Source organism: Pelobates fuscus, chromosome 1 (genome assembly GCF_036172605.1).
Source record: "Pelobates fuscus isolate aPelFus1 chromosome 1, aPelFus1.pri, whole genome shotgun sequence".
Classification (NCBI taxonomy): Eukaryota; Metazoa; Chordata; class Amphibia; order Anura; family Pelobatidae; genus Pelobates; species Pelobates fuscus.
In genome coordinates, this window is record NC_086317.1 from 264,694,587 (window position 1) to 264,717,355 (window position 22,769).

Sequence of the window (22,769 nt, forward strand, 5' to 3'; positions counted from 1 at the left end):
GGATCCTAACCAACTAGCTCGTGAAATTTCCATAGATAAATCTCTTTCACAAATTTTAATTGTGGCAAATTGAGCTTCAGGTTTACACCCTCGTAACAAATTTACACATTTTGATGTCATGTTTTTCATAACAGTTTGTTCTAGCAGGCCTTCTAATTTCTTATGGCTATTAGAGTTGTTTAGAGATATATGTCTTTTCAAATATTCCTAGTGTTAAATATGTAAAAAAAAAAAAAAAAAAACCCTCATTATAAGATAAATAGTTTTCTCTACTTTATTTCTTTGTTACTAAACAGATCACTCATTTTGGTTATTCCTGAAGTGTGTTCCCATTTGTGTTAAAAACATATACTTGTATAGTTCCCCAGCAAGTCAAATTTTTTTATTATTACCATTTATATAGGGACAATATATCCTGCCGTACTTTGCTGCTATGTATCCCAACTAATACTAGTAAATACCGGACAGATAAAATTAAGTTGACAGACCCAAGGGGTGAAGAGGGCCATGCAAGTTTAATCTAGGACATGCATATTGAAAAAAGGAGCTGTAGCTCAAGAACAGCTGAGCCTAACGCCATAATATGACACTTCAAGCCCAAGATTTTTAAATTTGCAATAGCATCTGTATGTGCTTCAAATAAAGATAATAAAGAAATTACTATCCTTCATTTACTGGATGGACTTTGTTGCACAGTTAATATAATCTTATTTAGCAAAAATCAGCAGTGAGATCAATAACTGATTTATTAAGCTCACACATCATCAGAAATCGGACTGCCTTCCCCAGTCTTTTTTTGTGTTTCAATATCCCCAGTGGATAGAGACAAAAATGGGAGAACAAAAAATAATACAAAAAAATAAATAAAATCAAACTAGAACACCGCAGGCATGTAACCAGATATCACCAAGGTCATGACACCAGAATAAAGAATCTGATTTTGTAATAGAAGTGGTTTATTTTCTTAAAGCATAGATTTATTTTATCTACATATGTGAAATGAAAAATAAGAAATAAGAAATACAAAATCTCAATGTTTAACCACTTAAGGACCACGTGATGCTCTATGCCCATAGACAGCAATGTAGTAGAAGAAGGGTTAAATCGCTGCTTACACCAGAAAACCCAGGTATCTCCTCAGTTTTTAATATTCCCTTACCTAATATCAGTACTGATTAGCAGAGGAAAACCTTTGGGATTGGTGTAATTTAGGGATTAGGATTTGGTATATAATTAGGTTTAGAATTACAATGGGTTTAGAATTAATTTTAGAATTGGGTTTAGGTTTCAAATTAGGAATAGAACCAGCAAGGGAATTACACCGATATCAGCAGAGGGAATCCTAACACTAGCTATAGGATTAATTTTAGGATTTAGGTTAAAATTAGGGTTAAGCAGATAATTAGGGTATAAATTAAGATTAAAGGGACACTATAGGCACCAAGATAACTTTAGCTCATTGAAGTGGTCTGGGTGCAGTGACCCTGTCCTCATAACCTTGCAATGTTAGAAATGGGTGAAACTGCAATAATTACATTGCAGGGTTAAGTCAGATCCTAGTGGCTGTGAATCAGACAGCCACTAGAGACACTATATCACTGTAGAGCAGCGGTTCCCAACCCGTGGTACTTGTACCCGAAGGGTTACAATATAGTGCCCCTGGGGGGGCAAGCGAAAAAATTTGGGTAATGGCGGCGGTGCCGACCGCCGCCTGAGCTGGGAGTGCACTTTGGCCAATCTGAAACACATATGCCTTCATCGGTCCGGTCGCGTACTGCGGCGGATTAATACTGCAACCGGACCCCTGTTACTTGCAGCCAGAGCTGGGAGGAAGTAAAAGCTTGTAACTACTTCCTATCAGCTTGCACACAGAGCACCCTGCGCGGTGAGAAGACGATGTGGTGCAGGCGGAGTGAACCGGGAGAGCAGCAGGACGCTAACTTCCACTAGACCCAGTCAGCCAAAAGATAGGATTTGTGTATCTGTGAGTCTGTATGTGTCAGTGTATCTGCATGTGTGTATCAGTAGATCAGTATATGTGTCTGTGTGTCACTGTATATGTCACAGTAGGTGTCAGTGTGTGTGTCACAGTAGGTGTCAGTGTATCTGTAAGTCTGTGTATCTGCATGTGTCAGTCTGTGTAGTTGCATGTGTCCATGCTTCAGCGCATGTGTCGGTGCGTCCGTGTACGTATATGTGCGTCAGTCTAGGGTCTGTGCTTCAGTGTGTACCTGTATGTCAGTGTGTCACGGTATGTGTGTGTGTATGTGTATCTCAGGGCTCGACAAATCCTAGGCGCCAGATCACCATGGCGACTAGGAATTTTGCCCTGTGCCTGGAATATGTTGGCCTGGAGCGGCAAAGGGAGAATGCAGGTGGCCAGCCATGGGAGAGCGTGAACCCTGCAAAGATGCTGGGAGCCTGGCATATGACGTCATTCGGGACCCTGGCATACTAAACTAAACCGTGCACAATAGGGAGCAGAGCAGGGAGATGACAGCAGCCCCACTGGACCCCAGGGAAACCTATCCACTTCACCTCTCCAAAAGGCTGGGTGGGTTTCAATCAAAATCATTTAAAAAAATTCAATTTCTGAATGTGTGTGTCTGAGATTTTGTGTGTGCCTGTCTGTGAGTCTCTGTGTGTGTCTGTCTCTTAGTGAGTCTATGTTTAGGTGACAAGTCCCCCTCTGAGAAAGGTGATTTTACTTACCTGTTTTCCCACACCATGACGTTGGTGGATGGAGCGAGACATGATGTCCCAGATGTGCTCAATTGGATTCAGGTCTGGGGAATGGGCAGGCAAGTCCATAGCAGCAATGCCTTCGTCTTGCAGGAACTGCTGACACACTCCAGCCACATGAGGTCTAGCATTGTCTTGCATTAGGAGGAACCCAGGGCCAACCGCACCAGCATATGGTCTCACATGGGGTCTGAGGATCTCATCTCCAAACTCTGTCACGTCTGTCACATGTGCTCAGTGTGAACCTGCTTTCATCTGTGAAGAGCACAGGGTGCCAGTGGCGAATTTGCCAATCTTGGTGTTCTCTGGCAAATGCCAAACGTCCTGCACGGTGTTGGGCTGTAAGCACAACCCCCACCTGTGAACGTCGGGCCCTCATACCACCCTCATGGAGACTGTTTCTGACAGTTTGAGCAGACACATGCACATTTGTGGCCTGCTGGAGGTCATTTTGCAGGGCTCTGGCAGTGCTCCTCCTTTTCCTCCTTGCACAAAGGAGGAGGCAGCGGTCCTGCAGCTGGGTTGTTGCCCTCCTCCACGTCTCCTGATGTACTGGCCTGTCTCCTGGTAGCGCCTCCATGCTCTGGACACTACGCTGACAGACACAGCAAACCTTCTTGCCACAGCTCGCATTGATGTGCCATCCTGGATGAGCTGCACTACCTGAGCCACTTGTGTGGGTTGTAGACTCCGTCTCATGCTACCACTAGAGTGAAAGCACCACCAGCATTCAATAGTGACCAAAACATCAGCCAGGAAGCATAGGAACTGAGAAGTGGTCTGTGGTCACCACCTGCAGAACCACTCCTTTATTGGGGGTGTCTTGCTAATTGCCTATAATTTCCACCTGTTGTCTATCCTATTTGCACAACAGCATGTGAAATTGATTGTCACTCAGTGTTGCTTCCTAAGTGGACAGTTTGATTTCACAGAAGTGTGATTGACTTGGAGTTACATTGTGTTTAGGGCTATCCAACCTGCGCCCCCCCAGATGTTGCTGAACTACAACTGCCATGATTCCCTGGCTGTTTCATTGAAAGAATCATGGGAGTTGTAGTTCAGCAACATCTGGGGGGCCGCAGGTTGGACAGCCCTGGTTTAAGTGTTCCCTTTATTTTTTTGAGCAGTGTATATATATATATATATATATATATATATATATACACAGATAGGTAAAAATGCTTTATTATAGTAGAGGCATACAACTCCCTCTATGCACACTTTGTTACTCCACAATGTCAATGTGATAATTAGTCTTAGGTAGAGATAAATGGAGTCAAGATATGGATGCTGCCAATTATTCAATAAAAAAATCCAATAAAAATACAAAGTGACAAAAGGCAGCTACCCAGTCTAAATGAATAAATAGTCTCAACATAAAACTAAATGGGTATCAAGCTACTCAGGTAGCAGTTTTTTTCTGTGTAATTTTTGATAATTTAGGTTTATTATGAGATTTAGGGTTAGATTTGATTTTAATTAAGCTTGCTCCTTAAGGGGTTAATACTCTTTGCAGTATTAGTCCTTTGTGTGCACTCTTTTGGAAGCCAGCTGTACAGTAGTGCCTAATCTGATTTTATGATAAGATTAAATATGTTTAACTTAAAGGTTTTTCAGCATTGAACTGTAACCACATGCACTGCATGAGTCCAACAGCAAACAAAGGAATCACGCCAATTTCCAGCCACAGGGATCACATAAATAAATTGTCAGCTCAGCATATTTACAAAAAAGAGATTATGAACTGCACTGTCACATGACTTACCAGCAAGTTCCTTTTGATACCATCTAATGATCTTCTGAACTTCTCAAGGGAATGTTGAGACCAAAATGTATCTTTCACAAAACCACTGCTTCAAAGGCTGCATCACATCCGTACAAAGGCTCTTAGGTACCAAACTCTGGCACGTTCACCAAGACTGGAGATTTATTTAGACCGGATTAGTGAGTCACAGATGAATGATGTAGTAAAAGGTTTACAGAATGCAGGCTTATTCCCTTCACTGCACAGCCACTTTTTCGACTCACATATCCCCAATTAAAGAGCTTGAGAAATTTTTGTTTTGTAAAGCGTTGTATGTTTCAATGTCTGTAAGCGGCGAAGGCTTTACAGAACATTGTCTTGTTATGCGTTTTTGTTTTGTTTTTTATAAACAGCTTCCCCATATTGTAAAACAACTTGATACACAATGCAGTAACAATGAATATTGCAAAAAGCATTTAGCAGACACTAAGGAACATTTCTATTTCTATGATGGACAGCCCCAATGAAGGATAAAACAAACATAATCTGCATTTGCTCTCTAGCAGAATAATACACATAATCAAGTAGAGTGGTCTCCATGTTCCCCCAAAAATCAGTACAGTGGCCAAATGATCTAGTTATGTAGCAGAGTGAGGAGGATAGGTGGAGAGTATGGTGGAGTGCCAAAAATTGTATCAGCATGAGACACGCATCATTAAGGTACAATATACTTATACCAGAACCAGACAAAAATATTGTTCAAACATTAATATTTATGATAATCTAACTCACTAGGAACATGCCACAAACTATGAATCCTCACAAAGGGTTAGACATGGGATACTGTATAGTACTATCTGCTGGGAGTTCGCACAGAGACAATTGGTCATATAAAGGACTTCAATTGCTGAGTAAATGTTTGTAATTATGCAAATTAATAGTTATAACTAGTACAATACACAAATTCCTATTTAGCATTTCATGGTTTTCATAAGATATTTAACAAGGGATACATTAATTCTTGTATGACATTATAACATAAAATATGCTTAATTACTGAAAATGTAAATTTAGCTAGGCAACTCCAGATATATACACAGCTATATGACTGGTGTTCACTTAGCTGTTAAAATCAGCTGATTGTCTATATATGACTACAAAGCCTGTCCAAAAATGCAAGGTCACAGGTTCAAATCCCGGCAGGGTCAACTCAGCCCTTCATCCTTCCGTGGTTGATAAAATGAGTACCATCAATTGGGTAATAATAACATCTATTCCTATTCAGCTGCCGATTTGGTTAATTCCGAGAGCGTGCGTTGAAAAGAGCTCTGAGTCCCCCTGGGAGAAAGGCGCTATATAAATACTAGTTACTAGATGTTTGCCAATTCAGATATTCACAAACAGCTGAACTGCAACTAAGTCTTGTAACTTTGTCAAATATAATTCCCATTATACATAGAACTGGACCAATGACACTAACTCACCTTAAAATAAACCCCTAACTCTGCTTATATTAGAATGATACCTAATCCTACATAAATCGCCACCTAATTCTACTTTTCCTTTGGTTTAGTTGTTTTCTTTTCTTCAATTCCAGGGACATTCAGTTGTCATTCTGTTAACGTTTTGGATGTCATATGACTGTAGCTATTTTCCAACTAATCTCACCGCTGCCATGAGATCTATTTGAGCATAGTTGGCACACATTTGTTTTAATTCGGTAGGTAGAAAATAAAGTGAATCACTGAGGAATTTTATCAGCCAAACTAAAGAGAATTGTACAGAATGAAAGTGGCTGAATTAATTACAGCAATGTCAGCATGAATTAAATTGATTCTCCAGAACTGCATGTGACATTGAGTGATGCATGGATAATAGAAGTTTTTTTTCCACTAAACAAAAATGACTTTACCGTGGCTGTTTCTTATGTTAGTTATTGTAAGTGTCTGTTTAATCTTTGTTACACACGCTAAGCATTGCTAATACTAAATGATATACCAAATATTCATACCAACTAATAAAAATAGAACTTGCAGAAATATATACCCATGTTATAAAACGTATAAATTACATTACAATGATATCTGATAACACGACTGAAACAGTGCAATGATGTGAACACTAAACTTGTACTTGATTTCCAAGTTGCTATAAAATGCAACCCATAAGTATTTGTACAGTGTACAAATTGTGTTTCTCTGGTTGGGAACTCCAGCAAATTGTATTTGAAAAGAAGCAGTGACTAAAAGGCTGTCAGTTTGAAGGTATTCACATTTGAAAACAATTTACCTTGAAGGTATTTGTATCAAAGTATAAATATATACCCTACATGCCAAAAACACAAAATTAATTTGATTGCTCTGCTTTTTTCATAGCCAACCGAGTCATTGTGCTGTTTATGTACAAAGGAGGAAGCAATCCATCTATTTAGAGTTTACTGTGCAGCATTTGCAGACTCCTGCTGTTATCTCTCAATGTGAAGGGCAACATTTGCCAATATTAGTGTATCAAGCACAAAATGAGTATAAAAACTGGAACTAAATTAATAAAGAAATGTTCTAATCACTGGATAGTATGATCTAGTAAACTAAGCATTAACAAATATTGTGGTACATGTTGAGTGACAAAAAAAGAAAAGCATTGAAGAAAAATGAACTACACTTGCACTACAGCCTTGTTCCCAACTCAGTCCACAAGTGCCCCCTAACAGGCCAGGATTTAGGGATTACCCAGGTGTGTCAAAGAGGTGTTTTAAAAACAAACAAACAAAACAACAAAAAAAATAAACACTTTAGATACAACAGGGTAATAACTAAATCCTGGACTGGCAGGGGGTATTTGAGGATTTGGTTGGGAACCCCTGATATACAGCATACTCCCTCATTTAGGCCCGGACTGGCAATCGGGCAAACGCTCGGTGGGCCGCGATAACCAGGGGCAGAGGTATATGTATATGGGTTCAGGCTACCATCAGGTGGGGGTCCAGTCCAGCTTATTGGCCCAGTTGAGGAGATGATTATATCTCACTGGATTGGAATGCATTGGCTAGCAGTGTGTGTGTGTATGTATAGTGTGACTGTTGGACAGGGTGTGTATCTAACTATATATATGTGAGTGTGTATATCTGATAGTGAGGGAAGAAGAGTGTGGCAGAGGGAGCTACAATAGACCCTGGTAACTTACTTTGCAAACTTAATGCAGAACTGCGTGAAGTATTTTCTAGTGGATGCAAGATTATCTCGGACAATAGGAACATTTTGCTTGACGTGAAGGATAATGGAGGTAACATAAGGACTTTGATCCCCAACATGTTCAACATTCTGCCATTGCATCTGTATGGTTAAGACAAAAAAAGTAGCAGGAAGTTTAATAAGTAGCAATCAGAAAAATATGTACATAAACAGAAAAAATTATAAAAAACAAAACCAAAAAAAAACATTAAAAGTCAACAACTAAAACATGTCAAAATAAAGAAAGAACAAAAAATAACAACTATGCAAAAAGGAAGATTTTTTTCCTGGAGATAAGAATGATTAAAGGGACACTATAGTCACCTGAACAACTTTAGCTTAATGAAGCAGTTTTGGTGTATAGAACATGCCCCTGCAGCCTCACTGCTCAATCCTCTGCCATTTAGGAGTTAAATCCCTTTGTTTATGAACCCTAGTCCCACCTCCCTGCATGTGACTTGCACAGCCTTCCATAAACACTTCCTGTAAAGAGAGCCCTATTTAGGCTTTCTTTATTGCAAGTTCTGTATAATTAAGATTTTCTTATCCCCTGCTATGTTAATAGCTTGCTAGACCCTGCAAAAGCCTCCTTGTATGTGATTAAAGTTCAATTTAGAGATTGAGATACAATTATTTAAGGTAAATTACATCTGTTTGAAAGTAAAACCAGTTTTTTTTTCATGCAGGCTCTGTCAATCAAAGCCAGGGGAGGTGTGGCTAGGGCTGCATAAACAGAAACAAAGTGATTTAACTCATAAATGACAGTGAATTGAGCAGTGAAATTGCAGGGGAATGATCTATACACTAAAACTGCTTTATTTAGCTAAAGTAATTTAGGTGACTATAGTGTTCCTTTAATGCACATAGTGAGTCACTCACAACTTTGAGACTATTAACCAGAAGTTACTGCTCTTGAATTTGTGACTAAGTGATAGTTCATACCTATAAACCAAGAACAGTGACACATGAACTCAAGTGTTTGCTGCAAAGCATACTCTTTACTAGTTAGCTCATAAGTACATAACCATGGTTTAATTTTTATACTTTGAAGATAGTCAAATAGCACTTTATATATGTGCAAGTTTCAAGGTGGGTCCTTTAATATTTGATCAGATATGTGGTTACAGTACATCCCACAGATGCTCAATCTGATTGAAATCCAGAGAATTTGGAGGCCAAAGCAACACCTTGAACTTTGTCATGGTCCTCAAAACATTCCTGAACAATGTCTGCAGTATGGTAGGGTGCATTATTGTGTTGAAAGAGGCCACTGCCATCAGGGAACACAATTGCCATGAAGGGGCGTAAGTGATCTGCAACAATCTCTAAGTAGGGGTGCACTTAATGGGTCGCTCTAAGCCTTATAACCTCCATAGTCCGCTTTAGTGGTTATGATGTCACAAACATGCTTCCCTTCTAGCTTCTGCAGTATGGTCCTTTGTTTTTGTTTTGAATTTCTTTATTATTGTTGCGCATGTTAAAACCAAAGATTGCACAGTACACACGGAAATAACACAGAATTGGTTTGTCATAGATAAGTGTACATATAGATCAGCACATTTTTATAATGTATGTAGGACAAGAATATATCTGTAGGCTGCAAGAACGTGAAAGCCAGCTGGCATACATGTCAGAGTGCAAGAGAAGTCAAGAATGGTTACACTAAGATACTTATGTGCCTGGTCGCTTAATTTTATCTAGCATGCCACAGTACGATCAAGTAGGCCTCATGTAAATGAAAATAAGGGAAAATATCTGGTATGCATTATATCTTTGGCCGTTCACAGTTACATATAACAAGTCAGCTTCACTGGTAATGCTTATGCGTAGTAGAGGCGTATTGCTTAAAATTAGGGAACATGCTGTTAAACACAGAAGTGTGATAGGACAATTATTCCACTGTTGACCACAGAAAGCAAACATAAAGCAGAGGAAACATTAACCTAAAACATTCAGTCCAAGTGGGCCTAGGGTCTGGAGAAATGCTGGTAGATTGGCCAGCCTATTCCCGCCAAACAGCGTTGCCTATGCAGGGGGAGTCCACATTCTTGAGCTTCTGTTACAGCAGTACCATGGCAGTATGCTTTTAAAGCTCGGTGTCCACCTGCATGTTGTCTACGTGCTGGGTGGGTGGTGATCTCCCGGAGGGGAGAGAGGCTTGCAGGGGTTAGTCCTGTGGTGGGCTGCTGCTTGGGGAGAGGATGGCGCTTCACTGATCCAATATTCCGGCGTTGTAGCTTTCGACTGGCTGTCCACCTCCTCCTTTCTGCCATTCGTGTCGCGTCAGGGCCCCCCGTTTGGGTGCTGTGGGTCGCTGCTTGGTGTCTCATGTGGCTTTTGTCGGTGGAGCCCCCTCCTTGGTGCCCCTGTCATGAGACAGCTTGGCCCAGAAGTCTGCTAACAGGCGGTCCAGCCTTTCAGCGAGAGAGGGCCGCGATGAGCTGGGAGTGGAGTTACACGTGGCGTCCGCCATGATGATCGTGCTGGTCCGGTGGTGCAGGTGAGACAGCGTAGTTTCCTGCCAGTATGGTCCTTTGTTAAGTGTTTCAGTTGACTGTTCTGAGTCAAAGACTGGCGTACTGTGCAATGAAAGTTGCACATAATTAACATAAGCCAGACAGAAAATCTTGTTCTAGGCATGCTGATGACATCTCCACATCGTGTAAATAATATTAGTTCACAGAATGAGAATATAATTAGAATAATAAGAATATTAACAAAGGTTTTAGATCAAAAGTGGGGGAGATTGTGACACATTTGCACTAATGGGCCATATAAAAAAAGGTTTGTATTTTTAAATAAACTGAACAAAATAGAAGAAGAAAAAAATCTTAAAGAGCAAATGCTAGCAGTAAGTACAGAATGGGAGTAGAGACTCAGAGTATGCATAAATGGAACATTGTGTAGTAATTAGATTGAAATTTCACCAAAAGGTCAGTTCCATAAATATTGTTTTTGCCATTTTAAACCATGTGACTCCAAAAACACACATACAGAGTTAATACAGAGCAGTACATTCAGCAGTACACGGTCTTTCAGCAGTAGGCTAACTGCAAGGAATGCAAAGTTCAGAAAATGAATAAGCAACAAATAGGTCTAGAGCAGATCAACCATATGCAGTACATTGAAATAAGGGATCCCTCCATCACCCAAAACCAATCAAAAAACATAACTCGGTTGCGCCTACCAAACACTGAGCAAACAAAGCAGTAATAAAATACATTCCAAACATTTTTTTTTCTTCAGCCTGCCTTAATTCCTATGCCTCTTGGGTCTTCTTAAACTGGTATACGTAAATAACACAAAAAGAGGAGACCAGTACTATGTATGTTCCGAAACAGTGAATAGACACCAACAAGATATATAAGCGCCCACTCACATGACATAGAGCTTCATGCAAGCTCTGGTAGTGAAAGCATATAGTGAAATAATCCCCTCTAATAGATATCAGCATTGTCCAAGAGACTCAAATTATTACCAGTGCAGCATATGAAGAATATGAAAAAAATATGTGGAACAAAGGGAACTCAATAGTGTAATGTAGTATAAAGAGGATATGCAGAAATATTGCATGTTGTTTTGTCAAGTACAAATTAATAGAGTATCTTCCATTTCATTCTTACTATCAATGGTACTGGAAGCTGTCCTGTATTAACTTTAAATGTACCGGTATATATTATCTAACTCTCTAGCCAGAGGCAGGCAGGACAGAGTCCACTCACATCATATGAACAGTGCACACACATGCTTTGCTTCTATGTTGTACAAGGTACAAATATTTGTTTTACTTAAACAATCCAATAATCTCTCATTATGTATCACTCTTCCATGTGAAGCTCACCTGTGGATCTTAAAACCAAAAAGCAGATATCAATGTGATCCCGTCAGCCACAAACCATTAGGATGGCAATATTACCTGTAGGTAGCTATAGCCATGATCCACATATTGTGCTGGTAAAATTATTTGAGAAGCATTCCTAGTGAAGCAGCATCCCAAAATTCCTAGCCTCCAGGTAAGATGTGTGAGATTCAAGTGAGTTATTTGTGGAGGGCCAAGAGAGCTCTGTATGGAATTTTCTGAAGCATAGCTCCCTGCAACTGCATGCTACTGGGCACCAAATTTAATGAATTTCAATAGAGCATAAAAAATAAGAAAATTGGTAATGGGAAGGCAACAGGGGATGAGCATGTAAGCTCTAGTAATGGTGGCAAGGGCCCCAGGCCACTAATATGTGAAGGCAGGCTGGAAAGGAGGTTGTAGGCAGCAGCCTTTAACCATTCTTCTTGAAATTAAATTGATAGGAGATGTGTTAGCATGTTTGGTGCCATCGCTAGTGGAGGTTTACCAGGCTACAATGAGTATGTATGAGGTCTCTGGTGAGATGAAACAATGTTCATGACTTTTATTACACACCGACCGGTTCACACAGGCAGCAAAAGAGTATGATAAACAGACCTTTTTGTGTCTTAAACATGCAGAGATGTTTTAAAAGCAAATCAGACATATGATGGTACACTATGCATGTAGTCTGCGTTTTGTGGATCTATATACACTGCATGGTCCACATAAGTAGGGCCATCCACACATAAATCTGTGTTTCATGTGCAATAAAAAAAAAGCCATTGGGGGGGGGGGGGGGCGTGGCTAGCCGAGCAAAGAGCAAGACGTGCTGGTGTGGAGCTCCTACAGCTGCACAAAGATATAGATTAAATAGCCACGGAGCAAAACCTGTCTGACCCTATTATTAATACCTGGGCACTCTAGAACCCCCCCGGAGAAACATGGGACGGAAAAATCGCAAGATGACCCACTCTGAGAGCTCTAAGCAGTCAGACATCCGAGCGTCCTTTGAAAGGCTGCAGCAGCAAGCACGGCCCAAGATGGCGTCTATGGGGCCTAGAAACTCTAGCTCCTCGGACAATTCGGCAGAGGACGACAGTATTACACCAGTGAGAGCCTTGAATCTGACTCCGACACCTCACCCTCCACTAAGGGGGATATTAAAAAACTGCTGGTGGACTTACGTGAGGTCTGGAAAGCCGACCTAGCTGGCGTGCGCACTGAAGTAGACAGTCTCACCGCAAGAATCAGCGCAGCTGAAACAAGAGAAGGGAAAAGAGAGCAGGAGTTGCTAGAGACGCGCGCTCGAATGGAGACAATGTCCCAGCAAAAACATGGGCTCACCCGCACTGTCACATCACTAGAAGCCAGACACCGCAGGAAAAATGTGCGGATTCGAGGGGCACCCGAAAGTTTGCCAATGCTGTGGCGGCGGCTATGGGAGTGAGACCTACAGCTGGAGAATTACCCATCGCGAATGCTTTCCGAATACGGAAGGCCCCAATATGGAACGACCTCCTGCACACTTCCCCAATCCTAAAGTCCTTTAAGAGATCCCTCTCTACATACCTCAAAACAGAATGCGCCTGTCATGATTGATTATACATTTCCTACCTGTTATGTTAAATTTTGTATTTATTGTGTATTAATATTGTTTTTGTATTTTATTGTACCCTACTGTATCAATGCAATGTTTTGTGGACCCAGGACATATTCGAAAACGAGAGAAATCTCAATAAATACAAAAAATAATCATTCCACCTAGCAACACCACTGGCGTATAACTGGAGCCATAAGTGTAACCCTTTTATGACAGATGTCACAAGGGGTACATAAACTTCTTTCTCCGCCTGTTTGCTCAGGTCTTAAACTCCCTTAAAAGCCATCTTCACACACTTTACTCTTAAGTAGCCAGAGCCATGTCACGTGCATGCGCAGTAGCACTGAAAACTACATGATCCATAACCCCCAGCTTGCAGTGTTTACCGATGATGTGGAGTTGAAATGGAAAATAATGGGAGCATCCTGACTGACAGACATTTGCTCGTCACAGAAGACCAGCCGATGGAGCCTCTGAAATAAAACAACTTAATACAACAAGATTACCATTAGTGTCCTATTAAAGTCACAAAGCCTTAAAAGCAATGTAACAAACACAGCTGTATATCATATAGTATACAGAACCTCAACTGTAACAGACTTAAATTAACACCAGTAGCCATATGTGAAGTATAATAATTTTACATTACAACTTATTTCAGATTTCAAACAAAATTCTTCATTGTAATGTCTCTGACAAAACACATCAGTTTTGGATACTTTCTTAATCCCCAAATATTATTTTCTTTTTAAATTAATAAAGTGGCTGGGAAATTATTGACTTTCGCTATTGTATTTTTTCTTCTTCTTGTGAATAAAGCAGCAGGAAAAGTAATTAGCGGCATACTGAACTCTACTTTGTCTGTTTTGCCCCTGTCGGAATACATTTTCTCATCAGGCCTTAAATGTTTCCTTTCCCTTGTGTTTTCTTTGGGCATGTTCCGGGCAGTTTTCAAATAGTTCTATTTAACATGCATAATAGAGAAAAACTCAGCATTCAGTGTAGCTACCTGCTGCTTGTAATCTGTCTACACGTGGGTGTCTATTTGCCTAGTCATGTAGATAAGTGTTGTTTAACACAGGATGTGGCCACAGCGGCCTCATCACACATTAAAATAGCACAGGACTAACTCACTCTGATGGTTTTTAAGCAATCCAAAGTATACATCCACAAAGTACAGCTTAGTTATAGGGGCCCACTAGTGCAGCCCACATTTATTCAAAGAGCATTCAAAGTACAGACGTTTCGCGGACCCTGTCCCTTTATGAACGATAAATGCCAACCAATGGACAGGGTCCTGAAACGTCTGTACTTTTAATGCTATTTGAATAAATTTGGGCTGCACTAGTGGGCTCCTATAACTAAGCTGCGCTTTGTGAATGAATACTTTGGATTGCCATATTTTGCTTGCTGTTCAGGCTACAGCAGCTTATACACAACAGCTGCTCTAGGTTAGACTAGTTTGCCTTTTGGTGTTGTGCTATACTACACTCTTAGTTAAATAAACAAAGAATGCACACCAAAAAAACATGCAAACAAACAAACCCCCCAACGTTTGGGCTCCTCCTGGTAGCCTTTATCAAGGGTGTCTATGGCTACCAGGAGGAGCCGAAACGTTGGGGGGCTTTGTTTGTTTGACTTGTGTTTCTGCCCGATTAGGCTTGTGAATTGCGGTAAATATTTACTATTGTTTATTATTTAACCTATTGTGTCACTGACTGCTGTATTAGTATTGTAAACCTACTAGTGATGTAATAAATATAGATAGAGACTTTTTATGGTTTTTTGGTGTGCATTCTTTGTTTATTTAATTATTGGTTATTTTGGTATTTGAGGGAGTACCACTATTGAATAGCACCCTAGCAATTGTTTATTATTAATGTCTATACTATTAAGTATTCTCTCCATATTTTGTATATTATACCACACTCTTAGATCACATTTCTGTTTTATCAGCAAGCAGTCACTGAAGCATAGGTAGATTTTTTTGGCTAGGGACACCTTTAGCTATTTAACCCCTTAAGGACCAAACTTCTGGAATAAAAGGGTGTGTCCTTAAGGGGTTAAAAGCACACTCCAAGCACCACAGCCACTACAGTGTATTGTATTTACTATTTATCATTCGCTCACACAATTCTTGGATGTAATGAAAAAAGTACCAGGAAATTCTATAGTGTGTATCCAAGTGCTTGCAAGCAAATTTTATAATATCCAGAGAGATGGCACCCAAAGAGTCACTGAACCATAACTAGTGGTTATGATGCATGGAACATTCATTTAAGTGCAAAGTTATAAAATAAAACCCAATTGCCTTTTCCAAAACAAATAACGATAAAAAAATTTAAGAAAATGTAAGAAATAAATACAAATAATGCTACCAATTGCAACCTGGTGTAATAATCACAGTTACAGAACTTGACACGTTGGACTAACTAGTTTTCTGTGCTATTAAGCAGTAAAAAATAAAATAAAACCTGCAGCGCACTGGGTTGGATTATGAAGAGTGGAAGTATTGGACAATCCCAAACTAAATCATTTCCATACGATATACAGACTAGACAAAATAAAACGGTTTACATTCGTCACGGATTATATTTTTTGTTTTCTCAAAAAGAAGATGTAACCTACGTCATATCATATGCCATAATGATTTTACCCATGGAAATTACTTTAACCCCTTAAGGACCAAACGTCTGGAATAAAAGGGAATCATGACATGTCACACATGTCATGTGTCCTTAAGGGGTTAAAGCCTCAGCATCCCACTATGGTTCCAGGCAGAGGCTTTTATTTACTACAGCCTACAGGGCACATATTTGTTTCTAAACTAGGCTGAAGCAAACCTTTCTCACACTCAGAGCACCTGGACTGGCCTCCCTCTTCCACAAAAGGACGTAGGTCTACATATGCTGGTCCAAAGATGAGTAAATATACACATGCTGAAACAGATGAAACATTATGAAGTCATTTTTTGGATATACCTTGCTCATCGCACTGAGTGCAGGATCACAAGCTGAATCCAGATCTTGCACAAGGAGCTGAATGCTATTTGATATAACCCTAAAAAAACACAGAGCAATGAAGGAATAAGAAAAAAAATAAGTATAAAAAACACAGAAAGATATTCTTCTTAATATTTTAGAACCATTAAATGTGATTTTCTTTTAGAAAACCAAACTGCTTTTTGAAACTAGGTTATAATATATTTCTTCAAGCAGATTTGCTTAAATTGGACTTTGCAAAAATACTAAACTAATAAAAAAACAAGCATGATGACATTTATCTATGCAATTATTAATTGAAATAACTGAAATACCTTAATACACCTTCCACTCCTGAATTCTTGTTACATATTTTTCATGACAATAAGCTCAGATAACTTTTTACATTCTGAACTGATTTCTAAAATAAAGTGGTCAGCTTTAACACCGTTGAAATAATATAAAATTCTGTGATCACAATATTTACAGTAAATACCAAAGCTGATCTGGGAGACACCAGGCATATAATTTAATCTGATGGAAGATCCCGATTATGTGTACCTAATGTCAGATGTATTATTTTTGCAAAAGGTAACTACACTTAAGCTCCACCACCTGTTTTTTTCCAAAAAAAAAAAAAAAAAACTGTGGAAGAACATCAGAACAAATACAGCTGTATATTTCACAGACATATCTCCCTCCTAATGTACATTGCAACTGCTCCAGTCACTGCTTTTGACTTCTTAAAGGGTTATTCCAACCACTATGACCACTTCAGTGGTTTAAAGTGGCCATGGTGGTAGAAATCTGTATGTGCAGTGTTTCTGCTTGAACTGCACTGCACATACTGAGATATTTGTAATTGTGTGCTGAGGGATAGTTGCACCCCATGGTCCAATGACAGGCTTATTCATGAGAAGCCTATGACTGGATCGCATGACCCCTGTGACGGGGGAGTGGAAAATCAGTGCTTGATTGCAGGTTAGTAAAATCTCTATTTTGTACAATTTACTGCAATGTACACTTATATTTTTGATACCAATCAAGCATTAGAAAAATGCCTTTTTTGCTTGAAGTATCATGAAAAATTTGGTCTAAATGTCAAATAAGGAAAATAGATGAGATCTGATCATCCCCTTTTTATTCACATGGAATCGTAATCTTTGTTTTTGCACTTCCTCCTAATCACATATTTCGAAAGTCTACTTTGTTAGGAGGGACAATCCATATTATGGACCCAAATCCCTCTATTTTCTTTATAGAAACATCAAATGTTTAGTGTGTAACTATGATTTATAGTCATAAATCCTGCAGTTACACGTTTAGACTATGTTAAATAAGAGTAGAAATTAGTTGTTGAACATAAGATATGTTGATCGCGTTCTAATTATTTTCACTCAAGTCACGAGGTAACTTAAAATAGACCCATCTCAGAACCAAACCTCCAAATATGAAACCTTTGGAAATGTTGGAAGTTATAACCATGCATTACCGGATTACCAACATTACACATGTTGCTATTAACTATAAAGGTAAAAAACAAAAACACAACTCACGTGCTGAAGGTATCCATCTCTCCCATTAGATTAATTCTATCAGTCAATGTTATATCTACTTTTTCTTTCAACTTCTCTTCAAGCTGTTAAATGAAGAGGAGGAAAAGCAATTATAAATTAATGATATCATTAGGCATTTAAGTAATCTTTGGAAAGCATTCTGTAATTGAGACGGGAAATCGGATACAATTCAAACATACAAAGTGGCACATAACTGGCAGTGTGCATTTGATTAATATTGGTCACATTAGTAGAGTATATGTGTGTGCCAGGTACTGTACAAAACACGGCATTGGTTGTGTTCTTCAAAACACTTGAGAGTATAATAAAACTAATGATATTGCAACCAACCCAATTTTCACTCCAAGGGTGAATATTTAGGGATGATGTCTTATATTGCGTAGAGAACAAAGCATTGTGTGTTCATTGCTCTGCACTGTAGATTTTTCACGAGGTTAGACATTCCATGATTAGTGTTAGGCCTTAGCATTAGAGCAACTAAAAGAAAAGCAGATTCTTAAACGGTCACAATAATAAAATCCCCCAAAGTAGTGTCTGTCTGGGCAACCACTTAAAAGAGCAGTAATTTGCCAGCTCTGTTATTTGAACCATGTTGCTGGACAGACAATGCAAAGCAGAGACAGAGAACCATTGTTGTTATAAACGTTATTCATGTGGTTTTCTTTAAAAAAGTATTTAGTGAGATGTCTATAAAAATATTTTAAGACACTGGACGGTGGTTTCTCTTTAAAACATTTAGAATTCTATCATATTTCAATTTGAGCACCAGTGTCGGACCTAACTATTTAGTCTTGGTTATGTTAGCCAGCATTTAATAAGTAACAATACTGAGAAACTATTTAAAAGGTGGGATAGTATGATAAGTCGCGTACAATACTATAATTTTTGTGGGGAGTGTTCGTTACAGTTTTTAGTTCTAAAATTCACACCTAACACAAACAAATGTTTGGTTTGCTTTTGTTATTTACTTTAAAAGTGAACTGTGTTGAAGCATTCTGTGGGTACTCACTTGCTGTGTTGTTGCTAGGCAGTACTCCGCAGTACTCAGAATACTGCAGATTAGGCACAGTTCCTCAGTGGTAAATTTAGCAACTTCTGATCCTTCTTTTTCTTTCAGAAGACTTGAGATATTGAGTCCACCACTACTGCTGGTGGTTCTAATAAAACAAAAATGGATTAATGGATATATTGTCATGCACACCAATATATTAAGCATCAGAGCTACATTTTTTAAAATATGTTATCGGTTGTAGAATTATAAAATCTGTAATTCTGTCCTATAGGAAAGCATTGGAAAGCTAAACAGAGCTACAGTACTACTTGGCTATTTCAGCAGAACTGCCTTCAGTGGCTGTCAAATGAGCATCCACATAAATGCCAGGACCTAAAGTCTCCCAGCAGAACATTGTCCAGAGAATAACACTCCCTCCACCAGCCTGCCTTCTTCTCATTGCACCCTAATGCCATCTATTCCCAAGTGAAACAATGCACAAGCAACCGGCCATCCACCAAAATTAAAAGAAAATTTGATTCATTAGACCAGACTACCTTCTCCCATTGCTTCATGGTAAAGTTCTAACATTCACGTTCCCATTGAAGGCACTTTTGGAGGTGGACAGGGGCATGCAGATCATCATGGACACTGACCGGGCTGCAGCTACACAGCGAACTGCAATGCACGTTGTGTTCTGACATCTTTCAACATTAATCTTTTCAGCAATCTAAGCTACAGTAACTCTTCTGTGTGATCGGACCCCACGGCCTAGTCTTTACTCCCCACATGCATCAGTGAGCCTTGGGTGCCCGTGACCCTGATGCCGGTTCACCTGTTCTTCATTGTAGCGGTTTTGGTAGGTACTAATCACTACATACCGGGAACACCCCACAAGTCTTGCCATCAGTATTTGGCCATTGTCAAAGTCACTCAGACCTTTTTGCTTGCCCAATTTTCCTGCTTCCAACATAGGAAATTCAACAACGGACTGTTTACCTGCCATTTAATATAACTCACTCCTTGACAGACGCCATTGTAACAATATAGTCAATGTTATTCACTTCACCAATTAGTGGTTTTAATGTTGTGCTGATCAGTGTATAGACTACAAATAAAGTTAACAACATGTGGCAGGGTTTAAAACCCAGAACTCTACACAACACATTATCTGTGCTGCTTAGAATAATGCTAATTTCAGCCAAGAAAGAAGCCTTATGGCAGATGGAGGGGAATAAATGTGTTATGTTATTATACAGTGAACTTATCTTTCAGTTCAGTCCACATAAATATCATTCTAGAGTAGTGCTTTTTGTTCCCATATTCCAGTGGTATTTGTTTTGGAAGCAATTACTGTTATTAAAAGGATTGAAAAAGTGCAAAGTCCAGGTATGCCCTACTCAGCTAATAAGAAAGAAAATAAGGTTGGAGAATGTCTCAGAAGAAAAGAATCTGAGTGGTGTCTTATTTCATGTTAAAAAAAAAAAAAAAAAAAAGAAGCATACACCTTTCCAACTACCACAATAACAAACACAGCCCCTTGACAGTAATAAAATATTTATGGGACTGAAGAATTACTACTACATTTAGCACCAGACAGCACAGGCACGCACACAAACAGCCGACAGTATCAGTTGCTTACAGAGCTCTGTACATATGTGAAGAATTTACAAGCCAGCTGAGCTTTGGAACATCAATAAGATGGAAACTGGTTCAGATTTAGTATAACAGACTGAAATAAAGTGACTGGTTGCTTTTGGTATTTTTTTTTTTCCCCATGTTTAAATCTTTATTTCACTTTTTCAAATTACAGAAAAAACACAACAGACAAAAAATAAAATATAGAAGTAAATAAATAAAATAAATAAATAAATAATATACGGAAAGAAAAAAATACCATTCACAATGCAAGATATTCTATTACCATCTTTTACTTTTATACATCTTACAATCTCTTCTGTCTTATTTTCGGCATCAGTAACACTTTTTTATATCTTTACATCACTGAATTCTTTTTTACATTAGGCATTTCTCCTTTTTTTTTTTTTCCTTCTGAGATAATTTATACATATCCTGATTCTTGTATTAAATAAAAAAATGTATCCCTCCTTCTCTATAAAGAAAACAAAATAAAAATATATAAATAAAATTAAAATAATAAAAATGTACATTTAATTATAGTAATTCTTTCTTTTATGAGTCTGCATTTCCAATTTTATTTCATTTATAGAATTTCATATCAAACGTCTATATCAATCTGTTCCTGCTGCTTGAATCTCAAACGCTTTTTTTTCTGTTCTCTTTCCCTCGTCTCCCTTCCCTTCCCTCTTCCTTCGTTTGTTTTGTACCACCTAAATTATTAGACATCTGTATTAAGGAAGCGATTTTGCTTATTTCTTTCCCCTTGTTTTCTTTTGATTTCCTCTCATTTCATTTCCACCTCACCCAAATTTTATCATAAATATCTTGTTTGCCTTTTAGCCTATATGCCATCTCCTCATAGATTTTGGTAGTAGAGATCTTTTCCCTTATTCTTCTTAATGATGGCACCTGTTTTGTTTTCCATAAATTGGCTATAGCATTTTTTGTAGCCATCAAAATATTTTTCCTTTGGCAATATTCTCTCTGGCATAATGTGTAGTAGGAATACTTCTGGTTGCAGTGGTATCAATGTGTTTGTAACTTTAAAAATTAATTGTTGGGGGCGGGGCCTGACCGCCATGCTGTCCAGTCGCAGGCTAGAGGGGCTCCTGCAAAACTTATTCCCCATGGGAAAAATATGGAAGTTTACCACCAGCATCGAAGCCCAGGAGATATCCCATGTGTCCGGGTAGCTGCCGGCGGCACTGCGGTCCCCAAGATCGGAAGTTTCGGAGCCTATGTGGGTGATACGGGGCTTTGGGGCCTGTGTGGGTGAAGAGCGGGGCGGACGGCCGCCGTCCTGTTGGTGAGCCCGGCTGCCGTGTGGCGACCTTGAGACGTGCCTCGCAGGTCCCGCTTCCCCCCCCTTGGACCGGGGGGGTTATCCCGGTCCCCACTGGGGAGAATCATAGCCTACCATCGGCCTCTCACCAGGCCTATGCTGCGTGGTGCACTGTGTGCCTGAGCACCAAAATGGCGGCAATGTGACCAACGCTGACCACGCTGACAATTTCGCCTGCCTGCAGACACCTCCGCCCGTGCCCTGAATCAATCTACGGTACCTGAGTCACACACAACGGATCCCTGCAGAAGCTAGTAACCACAAACCCACTGATTACATCTGGCACCCACGGCTGCCTTCCTGGGCACAGAGCCCTCAGAGGTAAACCCTCACTCCACAGCCATACACCTGGACATTTCACCTCCCCAGGACTCCCGCTGTTGGCCATAAATCACCACCGAGGGTGCAAGTACCGGGCCCATAAAGTGCAGGGGGTAATATCAAGACCACACACCATGATGCTCTATACAGCTGGAGGGCAACAGGAGCCGACCACAATCAGAAGACACGGCAGATCAGTCTGTAAACATACCCCTGGAGACCACAGGCGATGACCAGACAGCATGCCCTGGCAACCTACTACACCCACTGGACGTAATTGTTCTCTGATTTTATTTTGATTTTGGCCTGTTGCCTTAAGCTATATTATTTTATTGCACTTCAAATGTTCATGCTAGTTCAGGAGAGGTCAATACTGCAGTGACTTGTTTTACCATATCAGGTGCAACCAGCATTGTTAATGATAACCCAGGCTCAATGTACCCCTATAGGTCTCTCAGTGTTGTGCTCATTCGAGTAGCTTATTCTAAGGGAGAAATAGCCTCAGGGCATGTCACTGGGTCACCGTCCCCAAGCGTAGAGCTCATCTTGTCTCCCATTGCCCTCTAAGGCAACACTGCCTGACGCATACACACCACTCCTGGCATGGCCACTGGCGGCATGGGATGGAGGACACGAGTGGAAATTTTACTTAGTTCACACCCTAATTTAGCATCCAGCTTCTAGCGATGCAATGCCACCTTCTCCAAGGATAGCCTGAACGAGCAACCCCCCAGTGGTCTTATAATGTGTATAAAGTGT

General features: G+C 39.7%; 1 protein-coding gene across 2 annotated transcripts in view; it reads right to left on the reverse strand.

Annotated features, from left to right (window-relative positions):
- Positions 1–22,769, reverse strand: part of VPS53 (VPS53 subunit of GARP complex) — a 166,080-nt gene that overhangs the window by 23,797 nt on the left and 119,514 nt on the right. For both annotated transcript variants that reach the window (XR_010090947.1, XM_063457083.1), the window contains exons 15-18: positions 18,725–18,872; positions 17,695–17,777; positions 16,139–16,217; positions 7,670–7,818 (exon numbers count right to left, since the gene is read on the reverse strand). Coding sequence is in view for 1 of the 2 variants with exons in the window: in XM_063457083.1 (XP_063313153.1) it covers positions 7,670–7,818; positions 16,139–16,217; positions 17,695–17,777; positions 18,725–18,872 (459 nt within the window). In the remaining variant the exon portion in view is untranslated. The remainder of the gene's footprint in view (positions 1–7,669; positions 7,819–16,138; positions 16,218–17,694; positions 17,778–18,724; positions 18,873–22,769) is intronic.